General features: G+C 36.4%; 1 protein-coding gene across 1 annotated transcript; it reads right to left on the reverse strand.

Moving 5' to 3' along the window:
- Positions 1 to 10,189: 10,189 nt before the first annotated feature.
- On the reverse strand, positions 10,190 to 11,631 carry LOC137732534 (uncharacterized). Its single transcript, XM_068471855.2, has one exon. It carries the CDS (start codon positions 11,107 to 11,109, stop codon positions 10,660 to 10,662), a length of 450 nt encoding a protein of 149 aa, XP_068327956.2. The 5' UTR covers positions 11,110 to 11,631; the 3' UTR covers positions 10,190 to 10,659.
- Between the last annotated feature and the right edge of the window lie 2,745 nt (positions 11,632 to 14,376).

Here is a 14,376-nt window from a genome sequence, read left to right on the forward strand (position 1 = left end):
TCTCCAACGCTTGGCAGAGGATGGTTCAATAGTTTGTGTTGCATGAATCATGGATGTTCACAAATTGTGTGTGCTCTTAATCTAGGATGTCATGAATCAAATATATAATATAATGTAGGAGGAAAATGTAAAGTGTGTACCGTGTTTTCTTGTTCAAATAATTTTTTTAGAACGACGGTTTACACTAAGAGGGAGGGGAATAAACTAGTCACAATCTCATCATATCTAATATTCGAACCTAACACTCTCACATACAAGTAAAAATTCATATCACTAGATCATAATACCAAATAGCTTCTACAAATAATATTAAGTAGTAGAATTTTGAGACATTATTAATATATTTAGCACACTTCCCAGCTAATTCAACAAATGCTTTAGACACCTTAATATCTGAGTGTACCCTTCAAATAATTTTGACACCTTAGAGCATTTCCAAAGGGGATGTCAAAATGTCCAAATCATCAGTAATGGTAACAAAAGACAGCATTAATGTTTTCCAACCGAGAAGTCAAATCTGATGTGGCATAACATGGATTGACATCTCTCCTCATTGCTGCCAAATTTGACAGCACATTCAGATTTTTTAAATTAATTATTAAATGCTTTTTATTAGTTTTTTTTTATTGGTTTAAACCATTATCCTTTTGTTTCTTTTCATTTCCAATGCAAAGAAAATACATATGAATTATTATTTTATGTTTAAAATTTGACATATCCGTTGGAAATCAAAAGTTTAAAAAAATGTCAAAATGCCACGTAAGCCTTCAAATTTAAAATTTAGGTTTAAAATTTGACATCTTTTTTGGAGATGGTCTTAGTGTCATTTCAAATTAATCTCAACCTTTTTTAACATTTCAAATAAGTACCCAACATTTTGAAATTATCACATATTTTTCCGTTAAATGTACATGTGGCAACAATAGGTCCCACTTATTTGCTTACTTGACCACTAAAATAATAATTTAATAACTTCATAAAAGACATGAAGATGAAAAAATAAAACTAAATAAACAAATTCATGAATAAAATAGAAAACAAAAATGAAGATCGTGAAGTCTCTTGACAAAGAAGAGGTTTAGAACTCAGATAAGGTTTCAATGAGTTTGTTTCTGCTTATGTGATTTCTCAATCACTGATTTTCTACTGGTAAAGCGTCTAGTTCTTCTTTGTAGACAATGAAGAAAGTGGGGCCGCATCATAGCAATTCGTACAATTTCAGCAACCTCCATGACCACCTTCTCGTTGTTGGCAGGTTGAGTTGTAAGGTGGAGTTTTTGGTTGTACATTGGGTTTGGAGGTGATGGTCTGAGGAGGTGATGGTGACCATTACCTGGTGGAAGCCATGGTTCCACGACCTTTTATTGATGTTGGAGACAAAGTAAATCTATTTAATTTAACAGAAATCTACTTGGGACTTAATGGATATAACATTTTTTAATAGGTGGTGTACGTGTTTGGAAAAAGGTTGAGACTAATTTGGAATGATACAAAAACGTTAGGAGATTTTAGGTACTTAATCTTAAACAAAAATTATTTAACATTTTTAAATATTAGAAGAGAAATGAAAAATAAAAACTGAAACAACCCAACAAACACTTCTTCATGTAATTTGATTGTGGGCTTTGGCCCACCGATGCATAAAACAAAAACCCAAACAAACGAACTGACCCAGAACAGTGTACTGGGTGGTTTTATTATCACTACACAATTTACTAAAGGCAAATCCTACCTAAATTTTTTACTCTATAAAGAATTGTTTAATCTCCACATGAAATGAGGTAATCCTAGTATCATTATTCAGTGTTCAACAGCAACCAACTAAAAGCAGTGTAACGACTCAGTAGCCAACAACAAAAAATCGAGAAAATATCCTGTTATTTACGCTCATATTAAAAGTCTATCGTGAGTCCTGCTTATTAGTATGTAACTATTTAGGATCAAATTAATGGGTTTGGGCCGAGTTAGTTCTTTGATCGACCCATGATAGATTATTGGTCCATGGTGGAATCCTTGGCTCATAGAAGGATCTAGATTCAATATGAAGTCTCGGCCCAGTTCGAGGTAGTTTGGTTGAGTCCAATATGATCAAGGATTCTAGTTCTCATGGATAAAAGATAAAATTTGTTGGAATTCCTTGGCAGAAAATGATGCATTTTGAACGTATCAAGGGTCAAGAGTTCGTATGTAATCAAAATCTCACAGTTAGAAGAAGTGTTCGAAGCCTGATCTTTGTGTGAAAAGTATTATCATTGAGTTTTCGTCCTGGTAGGTTTCCACCTTGGTTATTACTATAAATAAGAGAAGATGTACAACATTCAAGGCTCTCTTTAAGCACACAAACAAATCTGCCCTGCACAAACCCTCACTCTACCCGGAATCTCTCTAAAGAAAACACTAACCATTCTAACATTGTCGAGCACACCTTCACTTAGCGTTAACAGCACTGTGGTTGACAATCGGCAACACCTTCAGTTAGTCTTAACAGTACTACAGCTGTAGAATTAGGTGACCGAGGAGCAACCTTCAGTTAGTCTTCACAGCATTGCTTCGAGTTTGGCTGGTTATTATCCACAGTTAGTCTTAACAGTACTAGAGCCATAGAATTAGGTGACCAAGGAGCAACCTTCAGTTAGTCTTAACAGCATTGCTTCGAGTTTGGCTGGTTATTATCCAAGTATCGGCCAATAAGGAGTCTTTGAGTCCTTATTGAAAGAGGTCGCTTCATTAGCTTTCTCAGTGAAGTGAGGTGTTACCAGGCTCGACACATTGAGCCGAGTTTATTTTATGATTGGATACTCACAAGTGCGTTTTAGAGTTCGGGATTTGGATTGCCAAACCACATTTACAATCAAGACGCATATCTCTTTTGAGTATTTATGTCTGTATAATCTGGTACCGGTTCGGCATACTTTTATTTGCATGAATATAATTACAGAAACCGAACCTGGCACCGACGATTTGTGAACTTTGAAGAAACTAGCAACCTTGTCCTCAGGCTCTAGAACCCAAAAGGCCAAGAAGAGTTCCTTCCTCAATTGCAATCACAAGACACAAAAATGAGCTGCGCATTTGACACCACTACCACCACATTTATTTACTCACCGACCGAGCTTGGTCATCGAGTTGGCACAACCCACATTCAACCGAATGACGTAGTTAGCTCATTAGTTACTTGGTCTGCGTGCCATGTAAGCTTGGTAGTTTTTAGGGTCAACAGTAACGCAATGAGGTGAATGAATTAACATAGAGGAATGGTTTAGTACAAATAAAATTTGTGAGTATTGATTCTTTAACTTGTTATAGTGTGGAGCAATGGTTTTTTTGGCTAACTCTGTTAGAAGTTTTATCCATTTTTTCTCTTGTTTTTTTTTTTTTTTTTTTTTTTTTGGGATTGAAGTTCTAATAAGGCTAGTCAAAAGAACCATTGCTCCACTTTATAACATCTTCAGGGACAAATACTCATGAGTTTTTGGTTCAACGATCAAAACTCCAGTTAGACCAAAGTTCAACAACGATTAATGTAGGTTGGGCTGGCCGACTATATGCTGCTCCAATGATATTTTCCATTTTAGAAAGTAAATCTTCAGTATTTATTTCGGAGTGTATTATTTGTCATTTTCTTCATGTTATCTTTTTTTAAATTTTATTTTATCGTGTATTTGTTGAAAGAAATGCAATGAATATTGAGTAAGATGTTGTGATTTATTTGTCATTTTCAAAGTACCCAATAAAAATAAATGGAACAAATAAAGGGGAGGACTGATCAAAGTCCCTCCCATCTTGTGACAAAATGCTCCTCCAAAGATGAACCAGTTTTACAATTTACAAGTGCTTTGTGCAGCGGGATGAACCTTTTCTCTTCTTTAATCATCTCATTAAAATACAAGTTCCTCCCATGTTGTGTCAGACACAATTTTCTATATCTATTGAAGGAGGATTAAAAAGTCAAGCACATATATTGTCCTCAACTTAAACAATACAACTGATGTAGAGTTTTTTTTTTTTTTTTTTTTTTTTTTTTTTTAAGTCTTGGTGTCTTTAATGGTCGAGTCATTCTTTTCATATTATATTTTAATTATTCATGTTTCCAATGTGAGAGTTTGACATTGTTACTACACAATTATGTACGATAATCCACGGTTAGCTATAAGGAAATGGCGAGTAGTTCAATGGCCTGCTTGTTAATGTAGAAGCCCAGAAGGAATATCACCAATATATCCAGCTTATTTTGCTAAGAAAACAGAACAATAATCAAACTTCCCAAAGACAAATTATCCGATGATATGCTGAATCCTTTTCAATACAGTTGGATCTCAATTACCACTTTTCTTCTTGATTAGCATATTAATTACACATGATTTTTTTCAAAAGGCTCGCGCTCGCTCGAATTATCTGCTGGCCATTTAGGTTGTGGGAATGCTATCAGAACATGCAAGTATATATCTTTCTTGCATGCATTATATCTATACTACAAATGAGATGATAAAAGCAATCATGAACTCCTCAAATTGAGAGATTCTTTATTGTACTTGAAACACAGTCTGGTACATCAAGTGTCGTGATACAAGTAGTTAGATATTTGAAAAAAAAAAATACAAACTAGGGGTCAGACGTTGATGAGAACATTGAACTATCCATCTGGTTGAGAGCTCTCACAGCCCAAGCACATTGACACAAGTGCAACTTGGACTACTCAACAACGTGCATACAACAATAGAGGCCTAAGATGGAACATAAAGGCAGTTGGGGTAGTGCTCGGCAAGGCAAAGCAGAGTAACCGAGGTCCGAGCGAGATGCTCCTACCACTTGGGCTTTAAAAGGTGTGTCATTCGACTGCTAAGATCTCACTTTGTCGACAAAGGCCAGGGCAAGTAGGAGAGAAGTTGTCAATAAGCTAGTACAAGTGGTTTGGCACATTAAATGTCGGTTTGAGAGGCTTCAAGAAGGCGAGGCCTATATAAAGGTGTAGAGACCTCTATTATGGGTGTCAAACGAATCAGAGAGAATATAGTGAATGTATTATGCTGAGTGTTATTTAGTCTTGAAATGAATATATTGAGAGCAACATAATAGATGTAGCCCAGTTTTAAGGAGTGAACCACTTATAATTTAGAGTGTATTTAAATTCAACCTATCTTACTAGCCTATCTTATGTTACTTAATTAAGTTTGTTAACCTTACAATTTTGAGCATTAACAGCTGTGTTCCTGGTACATTGAAAATTTTCTTTTGAAAAATTGAAACCTTTCTATATTTTATGTACTTTTTCTTTGTTACATGGTGAAACCAATTTCTCATGTTTGTTCATCTAATTATCATGGTGTAGGTTTTCATGATATGCCTTCTCCCATGCCTCACCTTAGGCGGTGTTGCAGAGATTATAGATGGAGGAAGTTCCAAATACATATACAATGAATAATCAGACAGAAATTATCCTCAAATTCCTCTGGGTTATCTGATAAACCTCACTACTTAAAACTAGAGTGCGAACGAAATATCATGAAAATAGAAGACGGATGGGCCTTTTAAGGCCATGAATTGGGCCAGAGCCCAATGACCTCTATAGCCATGACACTCTTGAAGTTTGTGCAGGAGGTCTGAAGATATTAGCGAATTAATCAGCTAAAATTTAGCTAAGTAATCGGTTTTAACTTCTTGTGTCCTTACAGTTTAAAAAATTGCTAGGAAAATTTTTTCACTCTCACCTTTGTTAATTTCAGAGCAATCTTTCTTAATCCGAAGGCTAGAAGGGCGGTAATCAAGTAGGCGTGGAAAACATAATCGTTTCTTCTTCCCGTTTTCTCTTTGATTGGAAATGTGAGACATATTGTGAAAATGGATTCCTAAATCCAGTTCAATTTCCAGAAGGTCACATTGTTTCGGATGATTTTAAAACATCTAATTTATAGTTATTGCATTCCAAAATCTATGCGGCAAAGAGTTCATAAGCGCGTGCTGAGAGATTAATACACGCAAGTTCGAGCATACACAATACATTGCCGCATTGTATGTCTATGGGCTTCAATACTAAACGATGGATTTACAGTCCTTCCCTGCCTTCATAGTTGAGGTAAGATCATCAGCCTCTGTGTCTATCTGTGAGTTCAAACACCAATTGAAGACAAAACGTCATAGCAATCGCGAAGAAAAAGATGGCCAGAATAAAACGAACAACGGGCAAGTAAAGAGCCGATGCCGATGATAATTTGTGGTCTTGGTCGTTAACCATAATCTCAGCTAAATAAAATCCGAAGAACATAGAACCTGCTAAGAGAAAAGATCAAAATTCCCCGACCTTGAGTCCCAGTCAAACAATTTTCCTTAGCCTTCTCCACATCCATCATGTATTCAGTTCTGCAAATAAAGTGACAATAATTTTAAAGCAGTGGAAACAAATTAAAATACTCGAGGCTTCTATAATTATTCAAAGACACAATTTTTGTTAGGATATTGACTACAGAAAAGGCACTAAGCTATTAAGAATTTAACGAATTCATGCACAATCTTGAAGGGTTTTACACATTAGTACATAACTCAAATAAAATCTATACAAATTAACGTTGTTCTAATCAACTAGTCTATATACATGTCTGCATTCACCCTCTCCTTTATTGAACAAAAAAACAACATTAGTTGGACTAAATCCAGACTTGCACTAAGACAAGTGCATAGACAAGAGGAGACTCATCCCCTTAATTTAGATGAATTTATTGTGTAACTATCTTGTCATTTGTAAAGGAAAAAAGTAGCACCCAAGAAAATTAAAGAACCAAGGAGGAGTAAAATATATCCATTCCTTAGAAGTCCTACATCAGACATGCATAACTATTATAAATGGTTATATGAAAACTCAAAAAATAAACTTACTCGTACACAGGAAGCTCTCCTCGAGTGAAAAGACCGTCTCCGGAAAATTTTCGAGACTCAAAAGCTGCTGCACAGACATTTTAGTTCATATACAAATTAAATATTTGTGGATCAGGATTTTGGATTCAGTACGTTTGTTGTGTGTTTAGTTTAATTTCGTAAGAACAGTTACAAATCATCACCGTCACAATTTTCCTTTAAATCTCTTTTTCGGTTTTCAGACAAGATTTGTTCTAGATAAATCATAAACTTTGGCACCATTATCTCATTTAACTTCAATAAATGTGTTTTCTGACAAGACACTTTCCTTTTAGAGGAAAGTTTTTGGTGAACATATATTTAATCTCAACAGTCTCTTAAACAATAAATGTGTATTCATTAGTCAAGCTAATTAAAATAGTGTGTTCACCAGCTTTTTTGACTTAAGTTTAAATTCTCTTCCCGACATTACTGTGATTTAGAACATCTCATTGTCAAAACTGGACGCATAAAAACGAAACAATTGACATATACGCATACAATACGTTTGATGAGGGCCTCCAGGCCATGACAGTTCTCCTAGTCAGTTTTTGTTCATCATTTGCTCAACATATACAAATCAGCAAATAGGAAAAGAACAATACTGCATTCCAATATAGATGGCCAAGATATAAATAATACGGAACTGGAGTCATTGACAACCTGGTAGGCTGGTATCAGGGATGGGCAACGGTTATGGAGGGCGGGTAACCATTATTTACCCATAACCGTTTATGCTTATACCCTCCATAACTGTTTACCCATTGGGTAATTGCCTAAACGGTTATACTCATACTCATAACCGTTTATAAATGGTTAACCATACTTATAACTGCATACCCATTTAATTGTAATCATTTAATACCCGTTTACCCATTTACCCTTTTTAATCCCGTTTATCCTTTTTTTTTTTACCCTTTTTTCACCCGTCTACATGTTTTTTAACAACTTGAAAATGGAAAAAAAAAAAAAAAAATTGTCATATTTATTTATTTATTTATTTATTTTTTTTTTTTTACAATTAAACACTTTATAGGTACATTCATCATACATTTGCGTATTTTAATTTTTTTTAAGTCCTTATACCATTCCAATAATTGAAATAATAGTTTACGAACGATATTTTTAACTGTTACCAATGAAGGTAATATAATATTTGCTAAGTATTTTTGGGTTACGAAAATTGTTTAGAAGACAATATTCTTGGGTTATTTAACCCATAATGTAAAGTATTAACATAATATATATATATATATATATGTGTGTGTGTGTGTGTGTGTGTATAATGAGCTACATTATATTATAATTAGCTATATAAACCATGCACTATAGTCAATAGCATTGATCTAAGTTTTGGCCAATAGAGAACATGTTTTGTGTTAATTTTACATATATAAAATAAATAGGTAAACGGTTACCTGTTTATAACCGCGGTTAATACTCATAACCATCCATTTAAAATTCACAGGTAAACGGTTTACCCATAACCGTTTATTTATCTAAATGATTACTCATAACTATAACCGTAAAGTTTAAATGGATGAGTAACCGTGGTTACCCAAAACTGCTAGTATTTTGTCCATCCGTAGCCTGGTATACATGCATGTGGCTAATAGGGTGGTGTAATTTTAACATATAAACACACTGTTTTAATTAATTAATTAGTATAATTAGAAAGCTAAAGTTGTCAATCATGTTTTAAATTCAATGAAGAAACAACCTGTGTAGATAAACAACCGTAACTTAGGTAACTCAATCCTCCAAATCATTAAATCTTCCACACATAGATCGAAAACTAGTAGCTACTGTAGAACTTCGCATGTATGCAACTATGCAAGCAGTAGTCGTAATAGAAAAGATCGATTTGTAGGAATTTGATTGCATGTCAACGAGCAAGAGCTCCACATAGTGCCTTGGTGTGTTGAGTGCATAAAAAAATGGACGGGTACTCGTTGAGGTTTTCAATAGGAAAAACGTGCATTTAGCGCGGTGAATATACCCGTGTTCCTATCTCTATTAATCCAGGTGTGTGTAAGCCATTATCAGAGTTCAGAGACTCAATATATGTTATTAAACGTACAGTCGGCAGAAACTATAGAATTTCGCATGTCTGCAAGCATAGTTGTATAATCTAAAAAAAACACAGAACATTTGATGGCAGATCAACGGACAAGCCACTTCGTGCCTTGGTGTGTGTTCATTACACACACACATGAACGGGTGGTGTGGAGTCTAAAATAATCCTAAAAATTCTAAAGGTGACACGTGAACTTTTGCCCGTGAAAGATAAGATTGCCCTTATTAAATGGGCAGGCTTCTCAATGCTCCCACGCGCAGTTCACACCCTAAAGGTCCTACAGCTGAATACGACTGCCCATAGCTCATCCGTCATTGGCAAGGATAAGTCAAAGCATTAAAGATAATGATTAATTACCCAAATCCTATCTTTAATACATTCTCAATTGAAGATTAACTTCATTCAAGTAAGTAATCCCTATTTAATTTAATTAGGGATAATTACTTCATTATCTCAAAATATAATTTCCTATTTAATATCTTAAGAATATTCCTCTATAAACCTTAGCCAATAGGATGTTGTCATGTGTAGGACAAAACCCTAACACTATGGCCCCTCTCCTCCTATATATACCCTTTATTCTACCAAATTTTGATAAGCTTTTTTACCCTAAAAAACCCTAAACACTTTATTCTTCTCAAATAAACTAACTTAGGCAGCAGAGATCCATTGGCCTAACCCTCCCCCACCTCGTGGGTGTATGAGGCTTAGGTCCTTGATCAAAGGTGTTTATTGTTTTGCAAGTACATTTTCGTCAAAGCTAGAGACGACAAAAATTTGCATCGATAAATGCTTCGTTGAGGAGTCCAACAGAAACTTGTATGAAACGGGTGCATATATCCATGCGTATATCCTATTGAATGATGAGTATTTAATTTATCATCCGAGTTCAAGGGCCGGAAACAATATAAACGTGCAAAAGACAGCAAGCATATATGTTGCTCACGCTCTAATCAATCACAACCAGCTACAAATTAAACCAACAACGTCCAACCCTTTTTCATTTTTTTCATGCAATACCTGTAATAATCCCAATGCCAAGCCAAGTGCATATACACGCACACACACATATATACATATATGTGTGTATATATTTGTACGTAAGGTGCCCAGATCACACGTGCATGATGCATGCAAGGATATATGCAGGCATTCATACTACAATATTATGAAGTCAAAAGATAAAACTAACCCAAATAAAAATAACAATGAAGGAAAAATATATATGCAAAATCATAACTAGATGAGATTAAACAAGTTAATTAACAACAAAGCACCGAAATTCGAAAGGGCGGACTCCATTTCTGTGTTCTCTCTAAATTGCTTGATCATCATCGTCATCCTACAAATAAATATAACAAAACAAAACACAGAGATAATATTATCACCACCAACAGATTCTAGAGAGAGAGAGAGAGAGAGAGAGAGAGAGAGAGAGAGAGATCTAGAGAGAGAAAGAGTCACGGTTGCGTGATTTGGTTTCGATCATCACTCGCCACCTTCAGACTCACTCACTCAATATTCACGAATCATGCACTTTTGCTTCGAGAACTCCCGACTTCTTTTTTACTACCAACCGCTACAATAGCTGACGTGGACCGAAACCGGCATCCATCCAATCTTGCTGTGCCACGTCTCCACCCCACGCAAACACCCCTACGCCCTATCGGATCGTAGTCCTATCACAAGCACTGTCACATCTGAATCCATTTCGCCAGTTGCGTCGGGTTTACAATCCCCGGAATGTGGGCCCCATCCGTCTTCAGTAAGCTCGCCACCTCAGAGTAACTCTCCTGCGCTGCGCCCGTACCAGCTCCTTGTCCGGATTCGATCGGCTTCCCCGCCAGCGGAACTGCCTCTTCTCCAGCCGGGTCGAGCTTCTGACCGAACAGTGTGCCATTGGTTAAATACTCGTACGCCATGTAGCCGGCCAGAAGTCGATTGGACGACGGCGCCGAAGATGTCGTTTTGCTCGAAGCCTTTAGAGCCGAAGATTTGCTCGGAGCCTTTGGAAACGTCGTTGTGCTTGGAGCCTTTGGAGCCTTCGGAGCCGGTTGTTTAAAGCCGTTCGATGAGCTCTCCTTTCGCTTTCTGGACGGGACAGGTGGCAGAATCCTACGGCCGTGGTTTTGCTGGAAACTCATCGTCTAAGCATTATTTTCAAAACTCCATGCCACGTCAGCAAACGAATTTCGAAATGGAAAATCCTCCAGCGGATAAAACCGGCAATTGGAAATTTGTTGTTGGGGGCAACAGATAAAAACCAGGGTACCGGGCACCTTTTGGAAACGTCGGGGTGGGGATTTGTGGTGGTAGAAATGTAATTTCACAAAAGGAGTTTTAGAAAAAGAAAAGGAAAATTCAGATTAAAAAAAAGAAGATAAATAATAAATAAAAATGGTAAATTACGAAATGAAAGGAGGGGTTTGGGATTGGGGTGGGTTAGGCTAGAGGTTGCAGCTGGACAGATTAAATCGGATCTGGATAGCTGTTCCCCGAATCGAATCGTGGAGACGGATCAGATTGCATGTACGGAGGAGTGAGAGGAGGGGCCGCCGTAATACGGCGGAGAATGGGCGGATGCGGCGGTTGAGAACACAGAAAAGAAAGGGAGGAGGACGGATGATTGGGGATTATAGAGGATGGGGGGCGAGACAAAGGGCGTGATTCATGTATTTAAATGAATTTTGATAGTACATATGCCCCAGATTTTAAGGGAATTAACCTAAATGCCATTGTGAGTTTCAAATGACTAAAATTCTCTTAAATTTGTAATTGGAATTCTGTAGTGTCTGAGTATGGGCCGCCGGATTTGGTCATGGCTGCTGAACGAAGGTATGGGCCGTCGATTTATTATACTTTCCTAGCAATGAAAATGCGACCATACCTATATATCTATTGCTAATGTTACACAGTCTAAATTTGTAGACAAAATTTTAAAAATTAAAATATATGAAAGTTGATGATTGGTTTATAAGTTAAACGTTGACAAACATGCTCATTCATATTGGTCACATATCATTTAATTTGTAAATTTTGACTCTAAATTTGGTCTCGTTAGTATTGTTCTAAATTTATATAACTGCTAAGCACAATTGCCCGCACACAGGAGAAATTTTTCAGTTTGTCAAAAACATGACCTAGTATACCAAGTGTCACAATATAAGTAGTTAAATGCTAAAAAAAAAAAAAAAAATTCAACTACTTTATTATGACATTATGTGTACCAAACCTATTCCCAACCCACTAAAAAAATCTCTCTACGACAAGAGTTTGTCCGCTAAAATTGTAATTGAGTTTCTTAACGTGTGAAGGTCATGTTTGCCTAAAAAAAAAAATGATTTGCAAGAAAAGGGTATTATTTTCATCCATTAATTATTTCAACAATTAATGATTTTTTTTAAGACTCTCTCCAATTCTGGGCTAAATGCCAAAATTCCCCCCCTATTTTCCCTCCAAACCCAACCCAACCCAAGCCAAATCTTTGAGCTAAAAATCAAATGCCAAATGAGGGCCAAATTCCCCCCAAGAAATAGCCTGGAAACGAGTGGACTCTCCCTTTCCTAGCCCACTCTCGGTTTGGTCACTTGCGCCACTCGCTCCACGCGAGCGTTAGCCTTCAGCGCCCGACAGGGTGGGACCCATTGTCAGGTCCGCTGTCGGAAGCAATTATGAGCCCAACAACTCTTTTGTTCATCGGACGGTTGGCATTATTGTACCGTTGGTTGATCCAACTGTCTAGAGTCAAATTTTTTTTTTAAATGTTATTTTAAAATACATTGAATCCAACGGCTGAGATCGAATATAATTAAATCTAACGTTAAAAAAAAGATCTAACTGCCCAAATTTAAATCCAACGGCTAAAATAATTATAAAAAAAAATTGAATGCTTGCTTTGTGGAAAGATTTAGTGATTTTTCAATATTTATCGGAATTTAAATATTATTATTAAAATATTCATAAAATTAATTTACGATAGTCTACATAATTATTTTTTAAAAAAAGGTTAATTTAAGAAAAAAATTAGCCTAAGTTCATTCTTCAATTATCCCGGGCTAAAATTTTAGGCTAAAATGGTTGGAGCAGAAAAGTTGTTGCTGCTAGGCTAAAAAATTTGGCTTTTAGCCCAAAGGTTAGAGATGGTCTAAAGGTGGGTTTACAGTAATTTTGGATATGGCTTGCTTAAAAGGTAAATACGGTTAACTGAGGGAAGGCTTGTTTATCTCATACCCCATTGATTCCCATTGATTATGGTTCATATTACTTCCCACATCAATTCATGACTCTAAAATATGATTAATAACCACTCACTTGGGCGACCATTGTTAGAAATATAAATGGTTGGGTACCAAAAGTTACAAGCAAAAAATAAGAACTTGGCTAGGGTACATGCATTTATTTAATATATCCATCATCTAATGGTCATATTTGATATTTTCTCATCTTTTTATTGCATATTTGACCGTCAGATGCCAAACGTATAACATAAATGCATGTATAATAGCTGTCCCTCTTAATGGGATAAATGTCATTTAGTCTTTTGTCGTTATTGTCTTCTTCTTTAGTAGATGCCACAAATTCTTCAAAGTTTTTTAGTAGTTGGTCCAATGAAGAAGGCTTAAGATTTAAGGTGCCGTTTGATATGTAGAATGGGACGGAACGTACTCGTCCCATGTTTGGTACGCCAAGTTGTTCAGGATGCGTTGTCCCATGAAATGATTTTTAGTCATTTTGTTTGTTCCACCTTCCCCCTTGGACCGACTTGCTCTAGCCATGGAACACAAAATTATAAATTTTTTGGACAACAATACCCCTTCTCTTTTTCATTAATTCCACTGTCTACCCTCCTTCCTTCTCTCGTAGCCTCTCTCTCTTCTACCCTCCCTCTCTCCTATAGCTTCCTCCTCCTCCACCATAAACCCAGCAAACCCATCCGAACCCAACCCCACCTTCCTCCAACCGCCTCCCTGCTAGTCCCACGACGAGATTGTCGCTAGTGATGCCCAGGACTCGCATAGCAAGCACCTTCGAGCCTTTTCTGACGACGATGAGGCTGTTGAAAAAGTCGTCCAAGCGCCACAAGCACAGCCACCACCACTGCTGCCATCGTCACCGTCACAGCAGCAAAAAGCGCGAAGAGGAGACCAAGGCAGTCATTGACGATGTCGAAGATAAGTAATTGAAAATCATACAATACATAGGTATTTATAAAGTTTTAAGTTAAATTTGATTTAAATAATTTTCTTAAATAATTTTAGATGTTAGCATTTAATTTTGGACCGTCAATTGTTTTTACCATCAGATTTGATCTCATTCGATCATAGCCGTTAAATTATAAGTGGAAAAAAAAATGTTTGAAATATGACAGTTTGGTGGATCAAGAATAATTTAAGCCAGACTTAAATTTCGGA

This window comes from Pyrus communis, chromosome 16, assembly GCF_041283825.1.
Source record: "Pyrus communis isolate YQ-2024b chromosome 16, ASM4128382v1, whole genome shotgun sequence".
Taxonomy (NCBI): Eukaryota; Viridiplantae; Streptophyta; class Magnoliopsida; order Rosales; family Rosaceae; genus Pyrus; species Pyrus communis.

What these genes read in the sequence shown, in the direction of transcription:
- LOC137732534 (XM_068471855.2), bottom strand. Translation starts at nt 11,109, where the DNA reads ATGAGTTTCCAGCAAAACCACGGCCGTAGGATTCTGCCACCTGTCCCG.